The following is a 25,608-nucleotide window of genomic DNA, read 5'->3' on the forward strand; positions in this document are numbered from 1 at the left end:
AAATTACTAAAAGGACAGAACGGTTCAGGCACCCACACAGCTCTTTTCCCAAGTCTCTCTCTGATTCCAGCCACAGAGGAAGGAAGGACCTGCAGCCCGCCGTGTCAGACAGGAGCAGGTCCCCTGGGGACCACAGGCTGCGTGTCATTTCCATTGATTAAGACGATCTTAACTGTTTTCCTCTAATATTTTTGTTACACAGTAATCTAATCAACTGTTTTTTAAATTACAGCTTTCTTGGAGGGGCGACTATCGTAGCAGTGTGTCAGCTACTAGCTCTCACAATATATTTAAGAGGAATTACGGCAACCTGGGATTGCTCGCAACCATCATGACAGAATAAAAATAGTGTTCTTGGTCTTTTTTAAAAAGGATATCATTCAGAGTGCTTGCCTCTGTCTGACGTTACCCAGCATCTCACCAAGATTTCAAAGACCTAGTAAAGTCTGGTATGTAAGAAGGAACACTCAGGGGAAAGGTTTACGGGGGGGGGGGGGGGAAACTAAAATGGAAATACGTCCTTGACATACCTGAGTTTTCACTAAGGAGGGACAGGGAAAGTGGGGAGTGGAAGAGAATGGAGCCTCCCAGGAGGAACAGGGAGTGAGAGAGACAGAAGGAGAAGATTGTAAGTGAGAAAGAAGGGAAAGTAATCAATAAATTCAATTTATGAGAAGCACAGAGCATGCTTTGCCTGTGCGCCAAGTACTACTCCTGGCCACCTGAAAATCTGATTAGCTAACTTATTTTGTTTTCAGTATCTGTCTCCTCCCCCCAGCAAGTGCTGTTCTTTATTCTTTCTGCTTTGAAGGAAACGCAGCTTAACTTTTTTATGCCTGGGTCTACTTTCATCTCTTCTTATAACAAATGCTCTGTGTGATATTCAAATTAAGTTACAAGTAATTAACTGTTTATACAACTTGCTGTAATAACAGACAAAACACTAACATACTGCACTTCTAACTCTTGAAGCATAAGTACTAGAAAAGAAGTGCCTATTAAGAAAAATGAAAGTCTATTACAATGGTTATACTTCTTCTATTAAACCTAGATTTAAAAAAAAAGAAAATGTCATAAAGCAACTATTACCCTCAGAAAGCGGTTTAGAAAAAGATTCCTATGATGGAAGAGGCTGGGGTAAGAAATCTAAACTTTGGAATTTAGTTTGCTTTGACGTGACTCCGAATTTGAAGGGCAGCCCCACGGAAGGATGGGAAAGCTCTTCTGGACCGCTCACGTGTCCTCCTGAGGATGAGCAGCCCAGCTAGGCGATTAATAAATGTCATTAGGTGGTGATGATAAAGAAGCCTTCAGACACAATAAAAGCACACTCCCATAAGCCTTCCCAGAAAGTGAACCTACTTGATTTATCTTCACGCTCCCTGAAGGTGGGCATCTGTGTACATCGGAAGCAATCTGCTTAAGGAGGTGGGCCTCTGATGTGGGTCCAGGGGAGGGGAGCAGGGTGACTGCGAGTAGCAGAGCCAAGGGAGGGTCCAGTCACAACTGTGAGCTGGCCAGGGGACTGTTTCCTCGGCTGGTGCCTCTCTCCTCCCAGGAAAACCGGGTGTGGTCCCTCATCTAAGAGCACCTACAGTTTCAATGGGGACAAGAGGCCGGGAGAAGAGAACTTCCTTTTCAGAGGCTCCTGCCCTCTGTCCAAGACATCTGATTTGTTCTCAAGGTTGGGAAAGGAACTAGTGAGTCTGACCAGACCTCTGCAGGTGGCTCAGAGCCGGTAGGCAGGGACCAGCAGCTCCGCATCTCCCGAAAGCGGGGAGCCTTGGCAGGACCTCTGAGAGGTTGAAGACCTCTCATGAAGTTCAGGCCAATGGGCTCCAGAGCTGTGGTTCTCAGACTCCGTGGACAGAGGTACCTGGGGAATTTGTTGGAAGTTCAGATGTTCAGGTCCCACCTCAGACCTGAATCCGATTCTTGGGGATGGACCAGGCATGTGCATTTTAAATAAACTCCCCAGGTGATTCGGATCACCCATGTTTGCGATCTGATGTTATAGGGAACAGCGTACTGCATTTGGCATCAGACTATTCTGGTCTGGACTCTGCCCCATCTACAGTTCACTGAAACTCTCTGGCTGTTAATTTTTCCAAGTGAAAAGATGTGATTAGGTTACAAGATTTCTATGTCCCTCTAGCTCTAACAGCTTATGAGTCTATGAAACCATTTACATGTAATTTATAGCTCATCTGAAAACAATGATAAAGTACAGCTTGCTCTGGCACTAGGTTTTTCTTTCAAGAATTCTGATTTCTAAAGTGACAGCTACGGCTATGTTTCCAGGTGCTCTTCATACTCAAAGAACAGGGATGTACTTGAGCCCTGGTCTAACATAAATCCAAGTACAAGGGGAGAGAAAATACACTGTCCTCAAGAACGCTGACACGTTCTGCCAGGGCAAATTCCTCTACAGGGACTGATCTTGAGGTCTTCTATTTTGGAGGAAACCACAGACTGGAGGTGTCGTTTACATTTTTGAAATGAAGAGTTAGGTACACTAACCTTGGAATGGAATAACTTCATATTAGGATCTGGCCTCATTTATCAAGGTCTTGACCCCATGCTCCCCGTTACAGTCGAGTAACTCTTTGTTCTCCTCAGAGAGATGAGCAGGAAGCACCCAGGCCTAAGTGGAGGTGACTCACTTATAAGATGCCCTCATTTCGGTCCTTCCTTTAGCTGAGCTGCTTGCCCCACTGCCCACCTGCTGATTTAAACCTCGGCTACGGTTTATCAGAGCCCGCCTGGCCTCCACCATCTGACTACAGCCTCCACGCTTACCTCTGTCCCTTGGGCGTCTCCTGGGTCTGGCCCTTACTTTTAGTCCTGGCCTTTCCTTGGCTCTTCTGATCCAGCTTCCTGCTCCATCTCCACAATCCCTTACCACCCATGGCCCGTGGCCCACAGGGTGGAAGCCAGCACAGTACAGGGTAGCCTAGGGCTGGCTGAGGGATGCAGCCTGCTTTCTCTAATGCAGTTTATCAGCCGGCGGGCTCCATTCTGCCAGGCAGCACTGAGACAGCCATTTTTCACTCCACTGACTTCGGAGAAACTGAAAGACTGTTTTCACCCCCTCCCAGTTCATTCTGCCACCCTGGCTTCCTCAGGGCTGTCAGGAGTACGAGCTTCAAGGAAACACCAGGCAACATGCAGACCAATCAGAAGTGCAGCTGTTCTTCTGGAGGGGAAGCTTAAGGCTGACAGCAAACTCTAAGACGCAGAGGCACAAATGCTGGAGGCCACCAGAGCAGAGATGCTGCTCGGGCCTAACAGCCCATGTCTCTTAGCTTGAATGTGCTCAGCAACCTGGGTGCTCGTGCGGCCTGCGGCCTGCTCTCAGACACGGAAGTACAATCAGCCCTAAATAACAGCTGCGAGGCCCTCGTGGATCACCTAGTTCAAACCCTTAATTTACCGAAAAAGAAAATGAAGCCCAGGTCACCATGACTAGATTAGAACATTCCAGCATTCCCCACAAACTCTCTCCTCTGGCGAGCACAGAACGTTCAAGAGTCCAGCCAGTTTCCGAACCTTTCTGTCAATAGCAGCAGGGCTGGGGAAAGAGCTGGAATGCTTAGAATTGTTACCCCTAAGCAGCTGGATTCTGCAAGTAAATTGAGGGGCAGTGGGGTGTCCCAGGGAGCAGAGGCAGTGCAGATCTGGAAGCAAGCCCTTTCTACACACCCCCCTTTTATAAGCCTTGGGCACATTTTGGTCCACTAGTGGGCCACTACTATTGGCTTCCCATTGCTCTCTCCCTTCCAGTCTCCTGTAACGTACGTGAAACAAGACTGAATGGAAATCAGGTTTTGATGGTAAGAACAGGTAATTCAAACTTGGAGAGTTTATAGAAAGCTATGAGGCTAAGCAGATATGAGAAATAAAAGACACAGAAGTTTACCAATCGACGTCCTCCTACATTTTTAAATGCTGTATCTCATATAGCTAGCCAGTAGCTTTTAAGTCTGAGAAGTAATAATTACAGCAATTGAATTATCTCTTTACCATTATGAAGAACACACAATTTAATACACTGGAAGTTAACAGTCTAAATGTCTCATGTTGACCTGTGAGGACTGTTTAAGACTAGCTGAAGAAAGATTGATGTGAATAAGTGGATGAATAAGAGACGAAAAGTAAGGCTAAGGAATATCCGGAAATTTTCCTATCAGTAAAATCTATTAGTCTAGAGAACAATGCCCCAAGGGAACCAGTGAAAGCCCAATCTTATGAGTCACTTAAAAGTGGAGTGGATTTGGCTACTGGAATTATTCCAAGGGGAAAACTCTTGCACTATGGCGGAAATGGACAACATGACTTAATGGGTTGTTGTGTTTAGTATCTCAGCATGTCCAGCTTGTTCTTTAGATTTAACAAGGAAACTCAAGAAGGGGTGTGGACCAGTCAGGAACTGTAACAACAAATGCTCAGGACCACGTATCCTGCCCAAGTCTCTTTTAACAACAGGGGCAGAGCCAGAGTCACAAAGTTAGACTAGCTTCACACACACACACACACACACACACACACACACACACACACACACACACACACACAAAACGTGGTGTTAGTGGAAAAGTGACTACTCATGAAATACTGATATAACCCCCGCTGGCCATCTTGGCATGGTCCTAAAATGGGGCAGCGCTAAACTGCACCTTTGCTCATGGCCTTTATAATCCCACCCTCCTTTTTGTTACTTTCAGTCTCAATGACTACTTCATTTGATCTTCAGGTTTTTTCCCCTTCACTTCATGATTATCGTTCATATCTTCCCTCACTGCCTTATTTCTGTATTAGTGGATACTGGATGTCCCTTCACACACACAACTGAAAAGCCACACACCATGTATTTTTAAATTTCTTGTTTTTATGGCAAGGTCTATCTTGGTCTAGTTGTTTAATTTACCATCATGACTTCCTTGGGTTTCAATTCTCTCAACTGTAAAATGGTGAAAATAAAACCATCTCTATTTACATCTCAGGTTGTCATAAAAAACAAGTAAGAGAATGGATGTGAAATGACCTTGAAATCTATATCTACAGACATACAAGGTGTTACTGTTTCTTGGTTACTTCCCATTTCAATGCCGTCTATCTTAGGTTTAAAATAAGGTCTTGTGGACATATCTTTTTGATATCAGCTGGTGTTATATACTCTAATACTTGAATATAACAGTTGTAAAAACAATAGGCACCTGAAACATACTCACTGAAAATATTAAATTATGCTGATGGGTGGGTGGGGAGGGGAGGATGGGAGGTCCCCTTTGGAATCACTAGTAATAATTTGACACTTTTGGCCAATTTGTTTAAGTTGGTTTCAGCACAGAATAATGCAACTGAGGAAAGAAGGAAAAAAATTGACTTATTGAATACTTTATAGAAATGGAATCCTCACAACACTGTAAATTACATTACCTCACTCCACAGATGAGAAAAATCAAGACCCAAGGTTACAGAGCCAATAAAAGAGCTTGGATACAAACTCAGATCTGCCCAATTCAAACTCTCTGTTGCACCATGTAGCATATTTGATTCTGTCACAAGTTAAATAACTCTTGTTTTACTCTGTAAATGTACGCTACTGATCTCATGGGGCTGTGTGTAGACAGTTCAACACAACCCGGACAATCAGGATGGAGTCAGTACTCCAGACACCCTTGCAGGTGCTACTTCAGTAATGGTACAGATCACTGTGGACACAGGCACCTATGTTACAAGACACCAGTGTCAAAACACGCACTTTGTCTTCGCCATTATGTGCACTACCACCCCCGCCTTAATACAGAACTAACATCAGCTAGAAAAACCCATGAGTCCAACTTACAGGTTCCATCTGCTTCAGTTAGTATTAAAATTGAAGGTTGGAGATTGTTAAGAACATATCAGAAGCTGTTTTTAACAAATAAAATGTACTAACTTAACATCAGCAACACTACTTCTACCAAAGATCTTAAAAGAAAGGAATCCCTGGCACACTACTAAGAGTTAGGCAAGTGCCGTATAAACAAGAAAAAGAAGCCTCTTGTGACGACTTAGAGGGGTGGGATAGGTAGAGTGGGAGGGAGACAAAAGGGGGAGTGGATATATGTATACGTACAGTTGATTCACTTTGTTATACAGCAGAAACTAACACACCATTTTAAAGCAATTATACTCCAATAAAGATGTTAAAAAATAGAAAAAATAAAAAATAAATGCTAAGGAGGGAAAAAAAAGAAAAAGAAAAAAGTCTCGAGCCACAAGGCTTTTAAAGACAACACAGGCTTTTAATAAATCTTGGTTCTATTTTTTCTACTAGTGTTGTTATTTTCCAGCTGTCCAGACAATACTGCCCTCCCATCAGATATTCACAGAGTGTTAGAAATTTATACTAACTGGGATTATTATAACTATAGCAAATTAGACTGTAGGAAGGCATGCTGTGTAACTCAAACACTAGATTTAGTTGGGTTAGAAGGTCAAGTCTAGGCAATTTGTCAGCAGGAAGAACCAAGGTTTCCAACAATTTCCATCTCTCAGAACAACCTATACCCAACAAAATCAGTTAAATGATGGGCAATTACGTGACCTGCCAGAATTGATAATTTACTTCAGCGTTTATCATTAGCTTTCTAAAGTACACAAATTAGAGAAAATACATGTCCCGCGATCATCGTATTATTCTGATATGAAGGGTCATGAGAAGAGTATGGCTATGGTACACAGAAGCGATGGAAATCGCTTCCTAAATCCATGTCTGGCCTGTCTTTCCCTGCCCAATTGACTGGACTCTACCAACTGGCAGAAGATTGAATGGTGCTTGCATGGTGGGTTTTTATTTTAGTTTTGTGTTTGCCTTTTGTTTTTTTAAACCAGACTCTTTGCATGACTACTTGCTGTTTATGGACTTGAAGCTGTTGGCCCCTTAACGTGTATCCTTCCTCTTTGCTGGCTTTGAGTATTGGCCCAGAAATATGGGGCAATGACCTTGAGGACACAATTATAAAGTAGAGGACAAAAGTTCAGAGCAACTAGAAAAGGTATTATTTATGTAAAACCTTTTTTTCCCTTCAAGTGGAACACAAGGAGACTATGGACTCTTCCTTCAGCCACCTGGATGAAAGGCAATTAAAACTTAACCAACTCGTGACAGCAATTCTTGATGACGACTAGTTTGGTTTAAAAAGCTCGTTCACACACATTAGCCTACTGAGTCCTTCCCAGTGCCCATGATGTTGGGCTTTTTATTCCTCTGCTGCCCTAGTTAGCTCTTGGTTTGTACACCCACCTGTTTGGCCTGATTGACACACTGCTTGTACTGATTGGCCAGAGTGGAGCAGCTGAGCGTCTGCTGGGTGTTCTGGCGGTAACACTGGAGAATTTGGGCCTGCAGATCAGCACAGATGGGATGACACTCATACCGCCTGGAAACAAAAACAAGGACCACTGAGACAAATGGTCTTCAACTGGAATAAAGAACAAGGCTAAAAAAATACATAATACACTAACTAAGATATAAATTTTACAAACGCCCCCTCCCAAAAAGTTTAAGAACAATAATTTTCTTTGACCTTTAAAGAAAGATATCACTCAAGATAAGTGATTTCTTGTTATACACCAGAAACTAACACAACATTGTAAAGCAGTTATACTCCAATAAAGATGTTAAAAAAAAAAGATAAGTGATTTCTATGAAATTAGTTCTATTAATTGACACCACTGCGAGCCTCTCTGGACAGGGCAGCATTCCCACCCTACCTCAAATGTAACCATGTGAATGGGGCCAATTACTCTTCAGCCCAGCCAGTTGACTCAGGAACCTGGGAGCCCCAATGTTCTCTTCCATTCCCACCTCCAGTTGGTCACAAAGCTTGATATCCTTCAGTCCAGTCCTTTCTCCATACTCACTGTCATTACATTATTTCCTAATCATTTATATCCTGGATTCAAGCAATGACCTTCACGGGTCTCTCTGTCTCTTAACATTCACCCTCCACTCCTACCTCCCAGAAGGTTCTTTCTAGTAGTAAGTCTAGACAGTATCTGCTTTCCAAATAAAATCCATGGTCAACAGGCAGGTCCTTTTGGATCAGGTTCCTGCCTACTCTTTTGCCTCAACCAGACCATGTTCAGGGTTTGGTTCTTAGATGTCCCTTCACGTCTTGGCTCCGCTGCTCTTGATTTTGGAAATGCTCTGCACCGAAGCCTCACCCAGTTCTATGTATCTGGAAAATACCTACCCATCTTTCAATACTTGAGCTAAGTATTGAAGTGCAACCTCCTCTATACGGCTTTCACTAGAGCTCTCTCCAACCACAGTAGAGTCTATCATTCCCTTTATGGTGACCCCCTAACCTGTATTAACTTCTTTCACCATGTACTACACTACAGTCTACTGCAATTTACTAGCATGCAAATCCCAAGTAAAGACTGCATCTTATTTTCTTTGTTATCTCAGCTATCGACATGGATCCCTCTTATAGAAGTCATGCAATAAATTGTTGAGAATACAAATGGGTGGAGAGAAAATTTAATTCCTTGAGCTAAAATTTTACTAGTTATACTTACAAATCTCAGGATTTTAGTTAGAGCGCTTTCAGTGAATATGCACTACTAAACATAAATGCTTCCAAAGAGCTGATAATATACACTTGTAAAATGATAATAATAAAATAAACCAAATGGATTATACAAACAAAAATGAAATATTCTTGTTAAAATGGTAGAGGAACTTGGAATATAAGGACTAAATACACAGAAAAATATATATATTACTATCACTTTAAGCTAGGGATTTTTTTTTCAAATTAGTTTTGTTTAATACAAAAGGTTCCAGCCTCTTATCAGTTCTTCTCTTGGAATTTAAATTTGTTATTTCCATAGTAATCAAGAAATAGCATTATTTTAAACTGATGAGTTCTGAAAAACCCCTAGAGAACACAGGAGAAATATTTCTCATCAATAAGGAAACCCCAGGCTGACGATTTGTCTCCTCATTACTTTTATCCAACACACTAAGCTAGTATCCATATTTTGCTAGAATAGAAAACTGAAATGCAAGCCACGTTACTGGCCCCTAAGGGAACTTACTTCCTACTACCCTCTAAAAAAGTAGACACAGAGATAACATTGCTTGTACTCCTTCATTCATTACCTTACTGATTTGCCAAACACCTAAGAACAGAATTTAAATCCCAATCCCAGGAGTTTCAACTCGCTTTAAGGTTTTGAAGTTCAGATGTCTGTGAATGTCTCCGGACACAGATTTTCCTGATCCCCTACCATGAACATCAGTATCTAAACAGAGTCAGCTGTGTTTCAAAGGGTAGAAGCACAGCTACGACTAACTGATTATAGCAAGACACGCTCCTGGACAAATACTAAATAACATAGGATCAAGCAACAGGTTAGCTGAACCTTGCAAATATATGACTAATGCCTCTAACAGTTCATGGGAAAGCAGGGTTACATGCTATCCTAGTGTTGAGGACCATCGTCCCTCCAATATACCTTAGGTTTAAAGCAGGGGGAAAGAAGATGGGAGAGAAGGCTAGAAGCATCCCGACCAGATATGCAGTCCCTCCCCATTAACACACAGCAAAAGACCATAACGAATGAGCTCCCACATAGTGCTCATCACAAGGAAGATGCTGTGGGTTTTTTTCCTTCTAAAAAGACTCTTCACAATGGGATTCATTCATCTAATACTATGGACTCCTTAGAAAGAGGTAATGTACGTTATATGCAAGCATTTACCCTGGGTTGAGCTATTTAGTCATGCAAGTTAAAGTCCATGAGTTATTCATAATTTGAAAGGTGTCAAAATATACTTTTATCACCACAAATCAATACTACTCACTTCCAGGGCCCTTTATTTCCTGTATGGTAGTCTGTTCTGTGTGAGTGGGAGTGAGAGTGCGTGTGTGCACGCAAACGCAGACATTTTCAGAAATCCTTTTTGTACACATTTCAACCTGTATTGATGATTAGATGGTAGAACGGGGGAAAGAGGGGTGGAAATCAACATAATTGTCTTCCAGTTCCTGGACTAGACTCTGGTACATTTTGCTTGGATTAATCTGTAAGGGCAAAGCTCTGTCTCTGTATTGATCTGCAATGCTGTTATGCTGCCCTAATGCACTGTTTTCACTTTGGGAAAATGCTAAATGAGATTACTGTCTAACATTAGGAGGCCATAAGACCCAAGCATGGCACCTTCCATTCAGGAAAAGGGTTTCAAAGACATTTCCAATATGCATTATGGTAAACCCTCCATATAGTCATTGAGTCAACAATTGATTTTTATTGACTGCTTTCATTCCTGCTGATGGGAAAAGCCACCATTAGGTAAAAATAACAAAAGGCAGAATTTCAAGATACCCAAGAAGGAAAATTAAACCTTAGCAGCAAGAGACATTTAAACAATTTACTTTCTTCGTATGAAAAGATTTAAAAAAAGAAATGGTGAATGACAAATGCGAAGAGAAAGATGAAATATTTGGGGAACCCAAAACCGTAATAAAGAAGTGAGAGATAGAATAGCTGTCCAAAAACATACTTACCAAAAAGGAACGGGTGGAATAAAGTTGATACACGGAAATATATTGCTCAAAAATAAGAAAAAATCCAGTTTAGTGGACTTTAAATTATTGGGGACTTTTGATGGATCCCACCACCTGTCTCCTCCCCTTGCTTTTCCTTTCTGTACTCTATACGTGGCTCCCTGTCTCTTCCCTCCTCCCACCAGCACTAGAAGCTGGCCCTCTGCCCTTCCCGCACTACCCCACCACATCCCACAGGGGCACTTCGGGGCAAGGAGGTCGCTGATGGTATTCAATGGCAGAACTGGAGACCAAAGATCTGGATAGAGAACAACACCCAAAGAAGCACTCCTGGTAGGTACTCTGTAGCCAGTAAAACAATTTTTTTGCCCATGTTTAATGCTAATATTCACTTAAAAGGCAGCTAATAAAATACATCCAAGTATTCTTCTCATAACACTGACAGATCAACGTAGAAACTTCGGGGAAAAAAATAACAGAAAAGAATAAAGATACATATTTAGGCTGTTTCTAATTTTTAAGTGCTTAAAACACCATGGTGATGGACAAAAATTATCACTACAGTTTCTGATGATTTCCTTCGTAGAGTTTCCTATAGGTTGAATTAATTGGTCAAAGAGAAATGAAGATGTTTTGGTAAAAATGACGTTGAGATAAATAAGCAGTATTCAGAACTCTCTTCTTAAGATTCTAGTATTGGGCTTCCCTGGTGGCACAGTGGTTAAGAATCTGCCTGCCGGGCTTCCCTGGTGGCACAGTGGTTGAGAATCTGCCTGCCAATGCAGGGGACACGGGTTCGAGCCCTGGTCTGGGAAGATCCCACATGCCACGGAGCAACTAGGCCCGTGAGCCACAACTACTGAGCCTGCGCGTCTGGAGCCTGTGCTCCACAACAAGAGAGGCCACGACAGTGAGAGGCCCGTGCACCGCGATGAAGAGTGGTCCCCGCTCGCCACAAGTAGAGAAAGCCCTCGCACAGAAACGAAGACCCAACACAGCCAAAAATAAATAAATAAATTAAAAAAAAAGAATCCACCTGCCAATGCTGGGGACACGGGTTTGAGCCCTGGTCTGGGAAGATCCCACATGCCATGGAGCAACTGAGCCTGTGCACCACAACTACTGAGCCTGCGCTCTAGAGCCCACGAGCCACACTACAGAGCCCGTGCTCCGCAAAAGAGGCGACCGCAATGAGAAGCCCACGCACCACAACGAAGAGTAGCCCCCGCTCGCCACATCTAGAGAAAGCCCGCGCGCAGCAACGAAGACCCAACACAGCCAAAAAGAAAAAAAGAAAAAGACTCTAGTATAATACATTTCCACTTGGTTATCTGTTTTAGAGCTATCTGTTGGTTTTGCTGCTGCCTCTCCTACTTTCATGTCTTAGAAACTTCTTTGATGTGGGTCTGAGCTTTATATTTCGAGAAAACTACTTACCCATCATTTTAGTTCTAATATAAAGGAAAAGGATAATGAGGAAATTCCAGAGAAGGGAGGAAAGTGTGGCGAGAGCCCTCCTCCTACCACTCGGAAGGCTCAAGAAGCCACGTAATGACAATCAGTGAGCAGCCACGATTCCTAAAGCTCTCGGACACAATAAATCGTTCGCTGAGTGCAGGGTGGATACGAGAATGGTTGGCGCCACAAGGGGAATTCTAATTTTTTCGGGGGGTTGGGGGAGAGATTCTGCTTTTTTAACAGGTTGCGACAATGCATCTTTCATGGGAACTGGTGACTTTAGAAAACGGAATCCGTATCACAACTCAGTCCTCTGAATCCACAGGAGGCGGGTGATATGCAAGGAGGGAGGGGAAAGCATTATCCAGTCTTCCCCCAGGGTTTAGGATCCTGAGTAAAAGTCCTAAAACCAGGACAAGCCCAAAGATAGGACCTCTGGTCACCTATCCAAGATGATATGAACAATACAGTGCTCTACACACACAGGTACACTGTTCTTAAACCAACAGGCCTCACATACCCTAAGTATATGAGCACAAACACACCAGAATATAAGGTGAATGAAAAACTTTCCAATTTTGCAATATATTTTTCTTCCTTATTCAGTAATATTGGGTACCTGGAAATGATGGGGGCATTAGGCAAAACCTAGGAAGAGAGTGGGAACTTAGTAACGCATGACCACATGAAACTGGTGGGGGCTGGCTGACTCTGCCTTCTGCTCAGTGGACAACACACCTCAACACTACAGGAGTCCCCGGTGTCTGGTTTCCTTTCCCGAGGAGGCAGCTCTTGCCCCACTCTTCTCAGAAAACCCTCATGGCATCTTGCCAATTTCACCATACCCTGCGTGGGATTCTGCTACGTGGGCTCACCCCACCAAGGGTCTAAACTTAGAAAAATGGGGCCATCTTCTGCTGCATCTCCAAAGAACAAGGGCCCCAACTGTTTTGTTTTGTAAATACACTTTCTTAAAATCTCGTGACCTAGAGAGGTTGGCTAATTTTCATCTTCCACTATATCATGGTACCCTTGCCATATCTGGGCTATGTGCAGCAAGGTTTATATCTCTAAAAAGGGAGATAAAATAACTGTTACTGGGACTTCCCTGGTAGTCCAGTGGTTAAGACTCCACACTTCCACTGCAAGGGGTACTGGTTTGATCCCTGGTTGGGGAACTAAGATCCCACATGCCACATGGCCAAAAAATAAAAAAATAAAATTATTACTTACATAAAGGATATCTGGGATAAGCAGCAATAACTATATAGAGTTTGGGGACACAGAACATAATTGATGTCAACATTAACTCAACCTGAAAGAACTCGAAATCAACTTCCCATCACACTTAGTTTAAGACAAAACCAAATACTCAAGAGATGTTATTTTCTCAAGCTCACACAAAGTCCTCTCATTAGGTAAAATTCTACACCTAACATACTGCACTTTACTCTGGTGACCCTTAATTTAGAGAAGTATAAGCCATCCTTCCCTCTCCCTTTCTTCTTTAACAATGCCTGGTGTGCTGTTATGGCTTAATAAATGTCAAGTAATAATGCTGTAATAAAAATGGGCACTAGTAAGTTAACAATGCAGCTCTTTGCTTTAAAGGTGCCTGAGAGCAGCAGTTTATACAAAGTACCTGGAGCATAAACGTCACCTCCTGCCATGCACATAGTAGGAACAAACTTAAATCGCAGCTCACAGAAGTGGCCCTTGGTTATAAGAACTGAAATACTGGGAGTGTTTTCTCTGTCCCATCAAAAGACCTACAAGCCGCGAATGAAGACACGTCCAGGGCCAAACGTTAAATTTGAATCTCCAAAGGCTGTATCAGTGTGTGACTGAGACCAAGGCATCTTAACACACACCAAATTATTATTACTTGAAATATCTCAATAAGACTTCAAGGCCAGGAAAAGCATCATCATCATCATCACCATCATTATTATTATTAAAGAAAAGCATGACAAATCTTTGACTTTGTAAAGTCACTTTAATTAGACAACTTAGAAAATGTTAATCTTGAGCATACACAATGCATCACCCTTGGATTTCTTTTACTTTAAATATATGTATCTATATAATACATTGAACTCATGCCAACACAAATTAAAAGTTACATTATTTTACCTATGAGGCTTTGGGAGTTATTTCCATTTCCCCTATCCTGCTACTTTAGAATGTTCACTAAAATTGGTCTAAGGATAGAAAATATGAGAGCTGGTTCATTCATTCTTTCATCTACTCAGCTACTCCAACAACAAATATTACTAAGTCACAGACATTTATCAAGCATTCATCACACGCCATCACTACAGTAGGTGCTGAATAAGATGTGATCCTTGCCTTCTGCTGGCTCCCACTCTAGTAGGGAGAAACAGAGGTGTACACAAAGTCTTATAATGAGAATACTGAGCTATAAACAAAGTGCTAAACAGAGCTCTGGTTTTGAATGGAACAGGAACTGAACATACAGTGTTCCAGACAAGAGGACATCCATCACCAGTGAACAGGAAGGGAAGACTGGCCTTAGGATTCGCTTGAAGTAACTTTCAAGCCAGCAGGAAGATCTGTCCATTGTATCTAAACTATAGAGACAGACTCCGAGATGGAGAGGAGAGACCTCCTCAGACCTTGGGTACATGAATACACCCGCAACCTGGTTACTCCAAGCCTTGTAGATGCCTCTGCTTTCTCTCAGAGCAAAGGTCAGTGCTTGTGTTCATGACATTTGCCAACACAAGCTTGGTTTGGCGGGGTGGGAGTAGTTGTGTACGGTAAGAGCTTATAAACTCTCTGAGTCAAGTAGGGAATCCCTAGAAAATAATCAGAGGCCAGATGCCCAGTTTCAGACCTGTCAACAATAAACGAATGTTGAGACAGGTTTCTGGTTGCTCTGTCTTGGTAGGAGGGCTATGGTGCCAACTTACAGTTGGTGCCAAAATTACTCTTCAGCCTTCATCATTTTCCCTACTTAGGGACTGCCTTCACTAAGTAACCACACTACTGCTTTCCTACTTCATATGGCCAAGGAGGAGAAAACTGGGTAATTTGGTCTTAGATCAATGCCCAGTTTTGGAGGCAGGAGGGAGACGGTAGGAACTCGAATAAGATGGGGAAGGTAGAAAGATACTGGGAAGCTGAAGAACCTACCAGAATTCTAGGGGACTCCTGGAGAAGAAAGGGAAGCGTTGTGGGCCAGATTAGTCCAGATGCAGAGAGCGCAGAGGGACTGGCTGAGCAGCTAAACAACCCGTGAGGAAGGATGAGGGAGAGGGAGACTGCAGGCTCCAGGCTACGGGGCTGCAGCAAACTGTGGCATTTGTTTCCAAATTCTGGAAGGGCCATTACCCTCGAGTCCTCAGGCTCAGAAGAGGAAGAGCTGGGTGCAGCCAACATGGCGGTCTCCCACACAGCCAAGGGGCGGGCGCCGGTCCTGGCAACCCAGCGGGGTTACTGACAGAGGACACTTGCAGTGAACCTAAGACACTCTGACCAAATTTTAACAGAACGCCGGACACAACCTCCCAGAGACAATCCTTCCGTATTTGAGCAATATTTATTTCATAGGCCTTATTATATCATTTTCATCAATACAATCTGACTATTGCGGTAGCACAGAATCATAGCAACTTCCAGTTGAGTAGTACAGTACCAGCAGCCTGTGCAGAAATATGGTCAAGCACACACTTTCATGTCAAGTCCCTATTTTTAGGCACTTCTAATTTTTCAAAAATAATTACCCTCTGGGATGAACTGTCTATGCTCCCTCTCAGCTGAGGAGTGACTTAGGGGTGAGATGTTTGGTGAAATTCCATCTGAGTCACCCAAGCATAAACATACATTCCAGTACCCTTACCTCTTCCCTGCAGTGATCAAATTTGAGAGAGTGCTTTTAATACTAAGAGAAGAACAGCTTAATTTAAAACATTTCAAAACTGCCATATATCTCAATGAGAACTGTGACACATTCTAAAAAACTGGGTTAAGATCAAATTTTAAGTCTGTAGTGAGAGAGTGTGTTATAGTACGTTAGGTGATACTCTTTTTTCCACTACATTTTGAAAGCAAGATCCAAATACTAGATACACCCAGGAAGGAATGTGCCTGTCTCTCTTAACTGAAAGAATTGCAAATGTATTTACTGCAGTGACACGTAAAGGAAAAAAATTATCCACACTGATCTGCCCTTAAGTGTCAGAGTGCTAATAATGAGGAATGGAAAGAGGGCTAGAGTTGGGCCTCTTATCTGTTTCCCATCCCTTTGATGAGCTGAAAGGAAGGAGGCTTAGGCTCCACCCCTGCCAAGAGGGAATCCCAAATGGGTGCACTACACCATGCCCTAGTGACTAGGCCATGCCAGCAAACCTCCAGGAACTGTCAGGCAGAAAAATGCCACCTGGACATCACAGGGGTGTACATACTGTGGAGGAGGAGGTAAAGGTGTGTACAAACACAAGAAGGGAGAAAAACTCATACCTGTAAAAGAAACACCCTCGTAAAGGTCACAGGTTAAGAAAAGGCGGTGTGATGGGTGTAAGGGAAAGAGTACAGCGGTAAGCGCCACAACTGTTCTGAGGCGGGAGCTGGGGGAAGTCTAGGGAGAGTCCATGGAGGAGAAGAGATGGGTTTTGAAAGCCTTATCCTGAATGCAGGGTAAGACTGTAAGAGGCAGAGAGGACACGTAAGAGGGTCTACATGAGCCAAGGCCCAGGCTCAGTCAAGCTGGGCGCGTCCAGGGGCCTCAGGTTGTAGGGAGGCTGGCAGAGGTGAGAGGCAGCACTGAAAAGGGAGGCACTGGGATCTGGACGGTCTTCCAATAAGACAGAGGATGCTGAGATTCTGTTCTGCAGGGGGAGACAAACCACCAACCCCTCCAAATGAGACAGTAAAGCCATCAAGGTGCCTAAGCTGATCGGATGCGAACAAATCGGATGGAAGTGGGAACAATCTAGGCTGGGAGCCCAGTGGAGCTGTGTCCAGCTATAAAAACAGGCAAGAATGGAGGCACTGGAAAGCAAGGATGGAAGGATGCAGTAACTGACAGATGTGGATGTCAAGAAGAGGAAAGACTGGGTAATACACATGTGGCTTAGGCCTGGGGATTTAAAGAATGAAAGTGCTTGAGTAATGTTCCCAAGTGGAAATGACCTACCAAAATCTAGAGTGTGGACCTGGAGCTCAGTACTGGGAACAGGGCTACAACCACGGACTGAATATCCCCTGAAAGACACAGCGGGGAGTGCAGAGGCAGAGGGCAGGAGGGACAGTTGAGCCCTGGGGAGCAGCCCCATTGGGGGTGAGGTGACAGGGAAGGAAGACAGAGCAGTCAGAGAACTGGGAGCAGAGAGAAGAAGCAGTATGACACGGCATCACAAGGCTGGGAAATCAGAGCTTCATGAAAGAGAAGAAAGTTGAAAAGAATACAGATTGATAAAAGGCCATGGAATTCAATCCCCAGCAATTTAGAGAAATAATTTCAATATAGTGCGTAAGGCAGAAGCCAGACAGCAGGAAATTGGTAAATAAGAAAATGGGCAGTAAAGAGATGAAGGCAGTGGGATTAGGTCAGTTCAATATCCTTTACGGAGTGCTTGTTCTATACCAGGCACTGTGTGTGCATGTATGCGTGCGTGCGTATGTGTGTGTGTGTAGGAGAGAAAGACACACCCATTTTATAAGAGCTGCTTCTATGGAGCACATCTGGGAACAGTAAAAATATGAAAGGGGAGGAGTACATCTGGCTGGAGATGACCAGAAAAGGTCTTAGATGAGATGCAAGAATTTCAGTAGTCTTAAAGAACAGGAAGGGCTTAGGCAGTTAGATAAGAGAGAAAGGCACTCTAGACAGAAAAGTGGAAGAAGCAAAGGCTGTGGAAGAAGAGAAGAAAGTTTGCAGGCAGAGGCAGTGACATCACTAACAGACTTTTTTTTTTTAAAGATTCATATGGAAATTTACATGCAAATCAGAAAGCCAAAACACTCTGAGCAAGGACATGCTCTACAAGTGATAAAGGAATTTCCAGAAAGTATAGTAATGAGCAGAGGTGAGCTTAGAAGTTGGGTAAAGAGGGAAGGTTGTGTGAAAAAAGGAGGGTTTTGATTCAACAGTCTTTAAAAAGAAAGACAAGAAGGGCAGGAAGGAGGGCAGACATGGTGTGATTAAGGAGAAACATGGTGTGATTAAGGAGAACCACGGTTCTCTTGGTTAAAGCAGAAGTCCACAGTGAGGAATATTAAAAGTGAGATTGGTGAGACGTAGGAGGGGTGGAAGGAAATCTTTCGGTGGGAAACCTCAAAAGCTAGATGAATCATCTGACAGTAATGGGAATTCATGTGAGTAAGAAAGGGAACAATCCACGAGAAGAGGGATTTTCCTCCTAAAGGCATCAGCAAGTAGCTGCTATTTCCCTACTTAATACCCCATAAATGAGGGATACCTCAAAAGAATTTTATAACTAATAAAAGTGAAGAGTGTATATGGGATGTATAATAACAGTGAACTACATGTGCATCAATGGAACATCCGCACAATTACTCTTCAGTTTAAAAATTCCAACATTTCTTTTTACACTTCTGATTAAAGTACTCGGTATTGATGCCATAACACATCATACAATCTCAACCCCTTGTGTTACACCAACAGATTTAAGCATTTTTCAGAGGACAGGCAAGATTTAGCAAATTGGCTTAACATTCTAGGCAGCTGCTGAGACTGAAATTGACAAGACTAACCATGAAAGTAGAGAAAACAACAACCTCCTGCACACAAATTCTTCAAATGATTATGATGAGCCTCACACATGAGTATTTCTGAGGCGTAATCACAATGATTCCTATGTAAAGGGATAATGATGTATTACTGCAGGACCAAACAATGCCTTTCTCAATTCAGGTCCTGGATTGGATTCATCATGCTGAGCCCCATTAGTTTTACATCTCCCTAAGGGTTCCAATTCAGCAGTATTAATCTAAGCCCTCACACGCAGCTCCAGTCGCTGAACGTCTGCCATATGACTGTCCTTTAATACAGCTCTCCAGTTGAGTGTTTCTGGAGGAAAATCATATAACCAGGGTAAATCCATAGGTAGACACTAAATTCTGCCTACCATGTTTTTACATTTCTGTGGTAAATTCATTCTTGCCCTCTTTCCCATGATTATTTCATTACATCTCCATTCTCCTTTCACTCTTGGCCATTTTTCTAATTTTCATTGAGAAAAACAGAAACCAGATAGCTCCCTCACTGTCCCATCATAAAATCTGGATCTGCAACTTTTCTACTGTTACTTTGGAGGAAGAGTGCCTCTCTCATAACACTTTCCCTACTAGATCATTTTTAAGAGCTCTCCCACCTTCTCTAGAAGAGTGCTATCCAAGAGAACTCCCTGCAGTGATGGGAACCGTCATGTCTACGCAGCCCAACACACTGGTCAAGGCCACATGTTGCCACTGAGCACCTGAAATGTGACTAAGGCAACAAAGGTAAAATTTTATATTTTATTTAATTTTAATAAATTTAAATCTAAAGTCACCTGTGGCTAGTGGCTATCATATTGTTGAAAGCGCAGCTCTAGCAAATACTATTCTTATGACAGCCACCTCCACTTCCTACCTTCCATCCATTCCCTTCTATCCACATCCAAGTGGCCAAATCCAACCATTCTTGGTAGACATCTTATAGGACCAATCGGCATGGACTTAAGTAAATTACTCCCCTCTCTTGAAAGGGGTTTCTTGGCTTCTACAAACACTGCGCTTCCTCCCTTGCTTCTCCTCCAGCTCATCTTCTTCTAACTGATCTCTTGATGTGGGAGATCCTCAGGGCCATATCCTGCTCTTCCCTCTATACAGTCTCTCCACCAGGATCTCAACCATTCATGTGGCTTTAACGTCACTTGTGTGCTGACAGCTATCAAATCTGTACCTCTAGCCCGGCCTTCTTACAGGTGACTGCCTCCTGCTATTCACACTGAAGGTTTTACAGGTGCTACATGTTTAAAATTGAACACTTAATTCCTTCCTCTACCCCCAATTTGTTCTTTCTTCCCCATCTCAGTAAATGGACCTTCCAAAATCAGGGAATCCCCCTTGACACCGCCTCTTCTCTCATTCCCAATATCCAATCTGTCACCAAGTCTTATCAATTAAACTTCAAAAACAGATCTGGAATCAACCTATTTCTCTCCATCTCCACTGTCATTATTCTAGATCAAGTCGCTACCACCACCACCTGGAATATTTCAAAAATCTAAGCAGTCTCCTGGTTTCCATTCTGAGTCCTCCAGCCTCACCTCTACAGCAATTCATTATCAACACAACAACTGGAGTGCCTCCTTTTAAATGGATCTTATAACTTCCAGGTTACAACTCCAATCCTTCAAACACTCCTTGCCGCTCTTGGGATAAAATTCGAAATACTAATTATGGCCTAGTAGGACGTGCCCCACCCCCCCACCTCCATCTCCGGCCTCATCTCTCCCCACTCTGCTTTCCTGCATGCTTCCTTTCAGAACCCCAAAGGAGCTGAGCTCCTTCCTCGGGGCCTTAACACTTGCTGATCTAGCTGCTTAAATGACCTTCCTTTACCCTCCCCCAACACCTACTATTTTAGCGTAAAGAGAGGTCGTCTCTGATCCCTCACAGTGGATTCCCATGTCACATGCTCTTACAGCATTTGACAGCACTTAGCACAACTATAACTGTCAAGTTATTTGGGAGACTAGTCATTTCTCCCATTAGTCTGTAAGCTCCAAGAGGGCAGGGCTCATGTCTGTTCCGTCGACACAGTATTCCCAGCGCCTGGCACAGCATCTGGCAAACACCACAGGCTGCTCAGACCCCTCACTACAGAGCTACTGGGGCACTCTCTCCACTTCTCCTCGCCACTATGTTAGCCTGAGTGTACGTGCGGGCATAAGGTGGATGCAAGTGTGTCCAAAGTACTACACTGGGGAGACAAGTGTTCCTAATATCCCAACTGGAATCGAGATGAGTTTTCTTCTAATAAAGTAGTACGACCAAAGTTAGTTAGCTTCCATAATATAGTCACTGCTTATACTTGCGCCATTTACCCTGATGGTTAACACAGGATCTGGCATCTAAAACACCTACGGCCAAATCTGGGCTCCGCCTTTCACTTGCTATGGAAGCTGGCGCAAACTGCTTAATCTCTGTAAGGTGCAACTTTTTCATGGGTTCCTACTGTTTTGTTGTAAAGATTATTAAGAGAATGCATACGCTCTCAGCACAATGCCCGGCACATAGTAAGCTTTTAACAAACAGTAGCTGCTATTATTACTATTATTCTGATTATCTCAACTAATAAGCTTCAGTAGGTTGTTCTGGGAACCTATTAGTTACCACCTTATTTCTAAAGGAAAATGGGTTTCCACTTTCAAATTGCCAACTTAAAAACCAAGTTTTAGAATACAATTCACGTGAGGGTTGGTGACTGTTCACGTAACTTGAAGGTGTCCACGAAGTGTTCAGGTGGCAGCAAAGAAGGTTCCTGCATGTGTGTTTGATAAAGGGATTAAAAAGCTGCACTCATGTTAAAATCAAACCTCCAGCATGGGGTATATAATTAACATAAACCTATACATCTTTTCTTCTCTCAACTACGTTCTCACGGAGAGCAACAGTCTTCCCTATGAATAAATGGAATTGTATTTGAAGTAATTACACTTGGCACAGATTTGCCCACTGCTGGTGGCTGGGCTGCTACTTGTGACTAGGCACTGAGGCGGAACTCAACGCAATTGACGGCAAACTGCTTTAATTTTCTTTAATAGTAGCAAAATCCTGTCTAAAACAAGCTGGACATTTCAAGAATAATCAACACCACACAATTAACGTTCTATCACCATTAAACCAGTATTCAAACAGGCCAGAAACTGGTTTTCAGGCTCTTTCCATGAGTTTCTATATCTTTAGTGTCATAAATGTCATTTTGTAAAGTCAAGCTGGCAGTCCTCAGCAGGAGGCCCAGAAGTGCCAGCGTTACTTAAAAATGTCGGATAACTTTTCAATTCATTCACGCTGTGAGATCTGTTCCCCCTACCCCACCCTCAAAAAACGTTAACCACCAAAGGGCATTCAGGAGCAGGGAGAAACATGAGAGGGCTAATGATGATTTCATTTTCAAATGGTCTGAAATAGGCAACGACAGCATTGACTGTGATGGCCCTGTAGCCCAGGCCACAGCAGGGACCGGTGGGGGGGGGAAGCTTGGGATCAAAGGATTCTCTTTTCAATAATACTGATACGAAATTAAAGACGGTCTCCCCTGTGCCTGATGAGTAGCCCTTGTGAAGGATACATGAGAACCTAAGATCCTGCACATAATAAAATCACGATAGGTATCTGTGGATTCATTACTGCTCAGAAGTTAACCGCACATGACTAAGATGATGTAGAAAGCTTGGAAACTCGTTGTTTTGCTATACACGTCATTTCACATCATGGTAAGAAGTATATAGTGGCTGTGGCTATACATATCATGAAGTAAACATTTCAGACTTATCTGCCTAATTTGACCAACGTAAACCGTCAAAACTGGCTGCTTATGGCCAAAGACTCGTTTGAGTTAGGAGTGAAGAGTCTTGAGAGAGAAAGATCCCGAAGCGCTGCCCAGGATTGTAACTTCAGTTTAAGGTCTGAATAACTGGTCTGATTATCCACATTGGGTGAATTAATGAGATCGTTTTTATCACAAGCACACAGAATAAAATAAAGCGCTGAGGGCTTTTCATTAAAACTTTTCAAAACAATGGTAAATTAATGATAGTGTTAATTTCTACCAAATACCATTAATTTTTACCACTTTCTGATCTCCAAGATTACTTATAATCGCCAATATTTATATTGAAGGAAGAATCGTTTAACACATGGAGTTTTACTACTTCTGGTATTTAGGAAAGAGGTCATTTGACTGCAGTCTTATTTCCCTGCTTGTAAACTAAAGCTTCTGCCCATGAGACACTATTTTAGAAATGCACTGAAGGTTAATATCTTTGCATGTATTACAAATGCTAATCAAAGTGCAATGTTAATATATTCTCTTATTCATTACAAAGAAAAATGGCACATATGACTGCACATTGAGGACATTTTGCCGGAAGTATTTTCTATCCTGAGTAATTTTTAAGTCCCTGCAAATGCCAGTCACAGCCCCACTGGTGCTCTGGTGGCCTCAAGTGAGGAAAAGAAATTGGCTTTCCTACCAGGAGTCGTATCAGGACAAGAGGTAACAAAATATAAAGTCCTATTTTGTGGTTATTTCATTTCCCCAAACCTGCTGGTAGGGGAAAGGTGAAAACAGAAAAAAGATATTAAAATTGCACTACACAGCCTTTCTTCCTTCCTTCTTCCTTTCTCTCTCCATCCTTCCTATTTCTGGTTAGGCACTGTCAATTAAGGGAGGTAAACAGATTTTTGTATTTGCTTCTAAAGCAGGGGTAGCAAATCAAAGGAAAAATGCCAACTCTCTCAACACTCATGCCAACGGCAGACATCACTAATCAACCATGGCACTCCAGATTCCTTAGCCTTCCCTTGTTTCCGTGGTGTTCTAGCCTTAGCCTTGGGTTTGACTCTCCCGGTTCTGCAGTTTCCTGTGGTCCTGCAGTTAAGGCTGAGTATTTTGTAACATTGAAATTCAGAGGCCTGGCTTTCTTCCAACAAGCACTTTGCGGTACAAAATCCAAGGCTTCTGAAAGTAAGGAAGAGACCAGACAATACACCTTTCTGACTCACTCCACATCCCTCCAAAAGGCAAGTAAAGCCAGGAAAAGTTAACTGGGCTGAACAGTCTATTTCTTTACTTCCTGGAGAAAAAGAGTGGGGAGCAAAAGAGTAGGCCCCTATTAATGTTTACACCTTGATCTTAACTATGTCTGTTTTTAAAGCTGATGTGTGGTTCAGATTCACCATTCGCCCTTTCAAAAAGTATGCTTAAAAGAAAGTTTCACGACAGTCACTAGGGGCTGCGTGAGCATTTTAGGAGCACCTTCCCTATATATTAACACAGGCGTTCATTTGGTTTCGAATTTAATTGCTCTCTCTTTCCAGAAAGCCCTTAGTGACACCATCTCGCATCCAGCCTTCACATCTGGCTCCGCGACCTCAGAGAGCGGGATTCCTGGGCACTGCCTGCCTGCCGTGGTGGCCAAATGCGACTTTCCCCAGCTGCTGCTGTGCGTCCTGCTTTATGACAGGGGCCTGCCTGATCACTCCGAGCCATTCCGGGCACAGAGCCTTCCAGGCAACAAGAAGCTACTAGATGCAACCTGCTGGGACCAGGGCCACCTTCCGCTCCCAAAGATCACTTCTCTACATGTCCGCCGGCGTGCTTTCTTTCTAGTGCTCAGGAGAGGCCCGTCCCCACACTTGCACAAAGGATCTCCCCGGATAAAGAAGTTAACAGAAAATCAGAGAATGGCCAAACCTTGCATAGTTTAATTTGATAAATGGCACATAAAAGTCTCAAAATAATCTGGAACATCAAAATGGAGGTAGGTTCAACTATGATTAGAAACGTGGCTGCCTGAAAAACAGACACAGACCAGAAGAGCTATCTGGGGCACCTCTGTCTATCCTTGGGAGCTGAATGAAAGGTGGAGGTTTCTCCTGTGCACGTGTTTGTCCCCAACTCCCCACAGCTGCTGGCTCTCAAGAAAATGCTGCTTGCAGGCGGTGACCACATAAAGGGCAGCACTCCTCTGCTTTACAGAGAGTTGAAAAGATTTACATAATTTTTCTGGGGTCCCAAGTTTTTTCTTTTTTCGTTTTTTTTGGCATTACCCATAATGTATTTGTCCACGGGATAAACAGAGACGCCTTCCCCTACAATTATATTTGCTTAAAGGAAAACACAGCTGCCTTTCTTGCATATTAAGACGCAACTGGAACTAGAGAGACCAAACAAAGATTTCAAAGGGAAGGGAAGTTGTCACAGCATAAAAGACACTCCACCAAACCAACGTGCATTGAAACTAAAAAACGGAGGCAAAGTAATGACTATTCTCCGTGGGGACAAAAGTCCTATTGAGCAAGAAGCTATAGGTGCCATTTTCCAGAAGAGCCACCTGCTACTACTTGGAGCTATTGCAGATATTCAAGAGCCAGAATTTCAGAGTCCTTCCATCTACAGGGCTTGTGTGGGAGAGAGTGCACACACGGGTGCCCTGAGGCAAAACCAACAGGTAATAACTTGATGCTGTCGCTGTGGGATGAGGGAACCATCAAGCTGACTACTTAACAATCCTCTCTTAGACGGGCAGCATCTCACTGCTAGCTACTGTTTAGAAGAAACCTTTGGAGAAACACGCTAACCCAGGAGAAAGCAAGGGAGGGACCCATTCCTTTGGGAAGGGGAAGGTACTGTACTGCTAAGAGGACCCACCCATCCCAAGTACCGAATTAGCAAGAGAGGATAATGAACCTAATTAGAGTTAGTTATTATTTCCTATACTTACAATTGCATCTAATAATACTGCTGCCAGCAGAGCTGTTTTATGTGATGTCTTCTTCACGTGGCAACCTTTTCACAAATCAAAGCAAAAGCCAATACCAGACAGTT

General features: G+C 43.0%; 1 protein-coding gene across 2 annotated transcripts in view; it reads right to left on the reverse strand.

The window, feature by feature from the left end:
* The window catches only part of CHCHD3 (coiled-coil-helix-coiled-coil-helix domain containing 3), a 281,079-nt gene that overhangs the window by 6,388 nt on the left and 249,083 nt on the right, over window positions 1-25,608 (reverse strand). Inside the window, exons 7-8 of one of the 2 annotated variants that reach the window (XM_082473145.1) lie at window positions 7,292-7,427; window positions 5,316-5,360 (exon numbers count right to left, since the gene is read on the reverse strand). In XM_082473145.1, the coding sequence (XP_082329271.1) occupies window positions 5,331-5,360; window positions 7,292-7,427 (166 nt within the window). In that variant the 3' untranslated portion in view covers window positions 5,316-5,330. Of the gene's footprint in view, window positions 1-5,315; window positions 5,361-7,291; window positions 7,428-25,608 lie in introns of those variants that run through there. The other variant, XM_082473146.1, reaches the window with a different exon arrangement.

This window comes from Balaenoptera physalus, assembly GCF_965194825.1.
Source record: "Balaenoptera physalus genome assembly, chromosome: 8".
NCBI classification, from domain to species: Eukaryota; Metazoa; Chordata; class Mammalia; order Artiodactyla; family Balaenopteridae; genus Balaenoptera; species Balaenoptera physalus.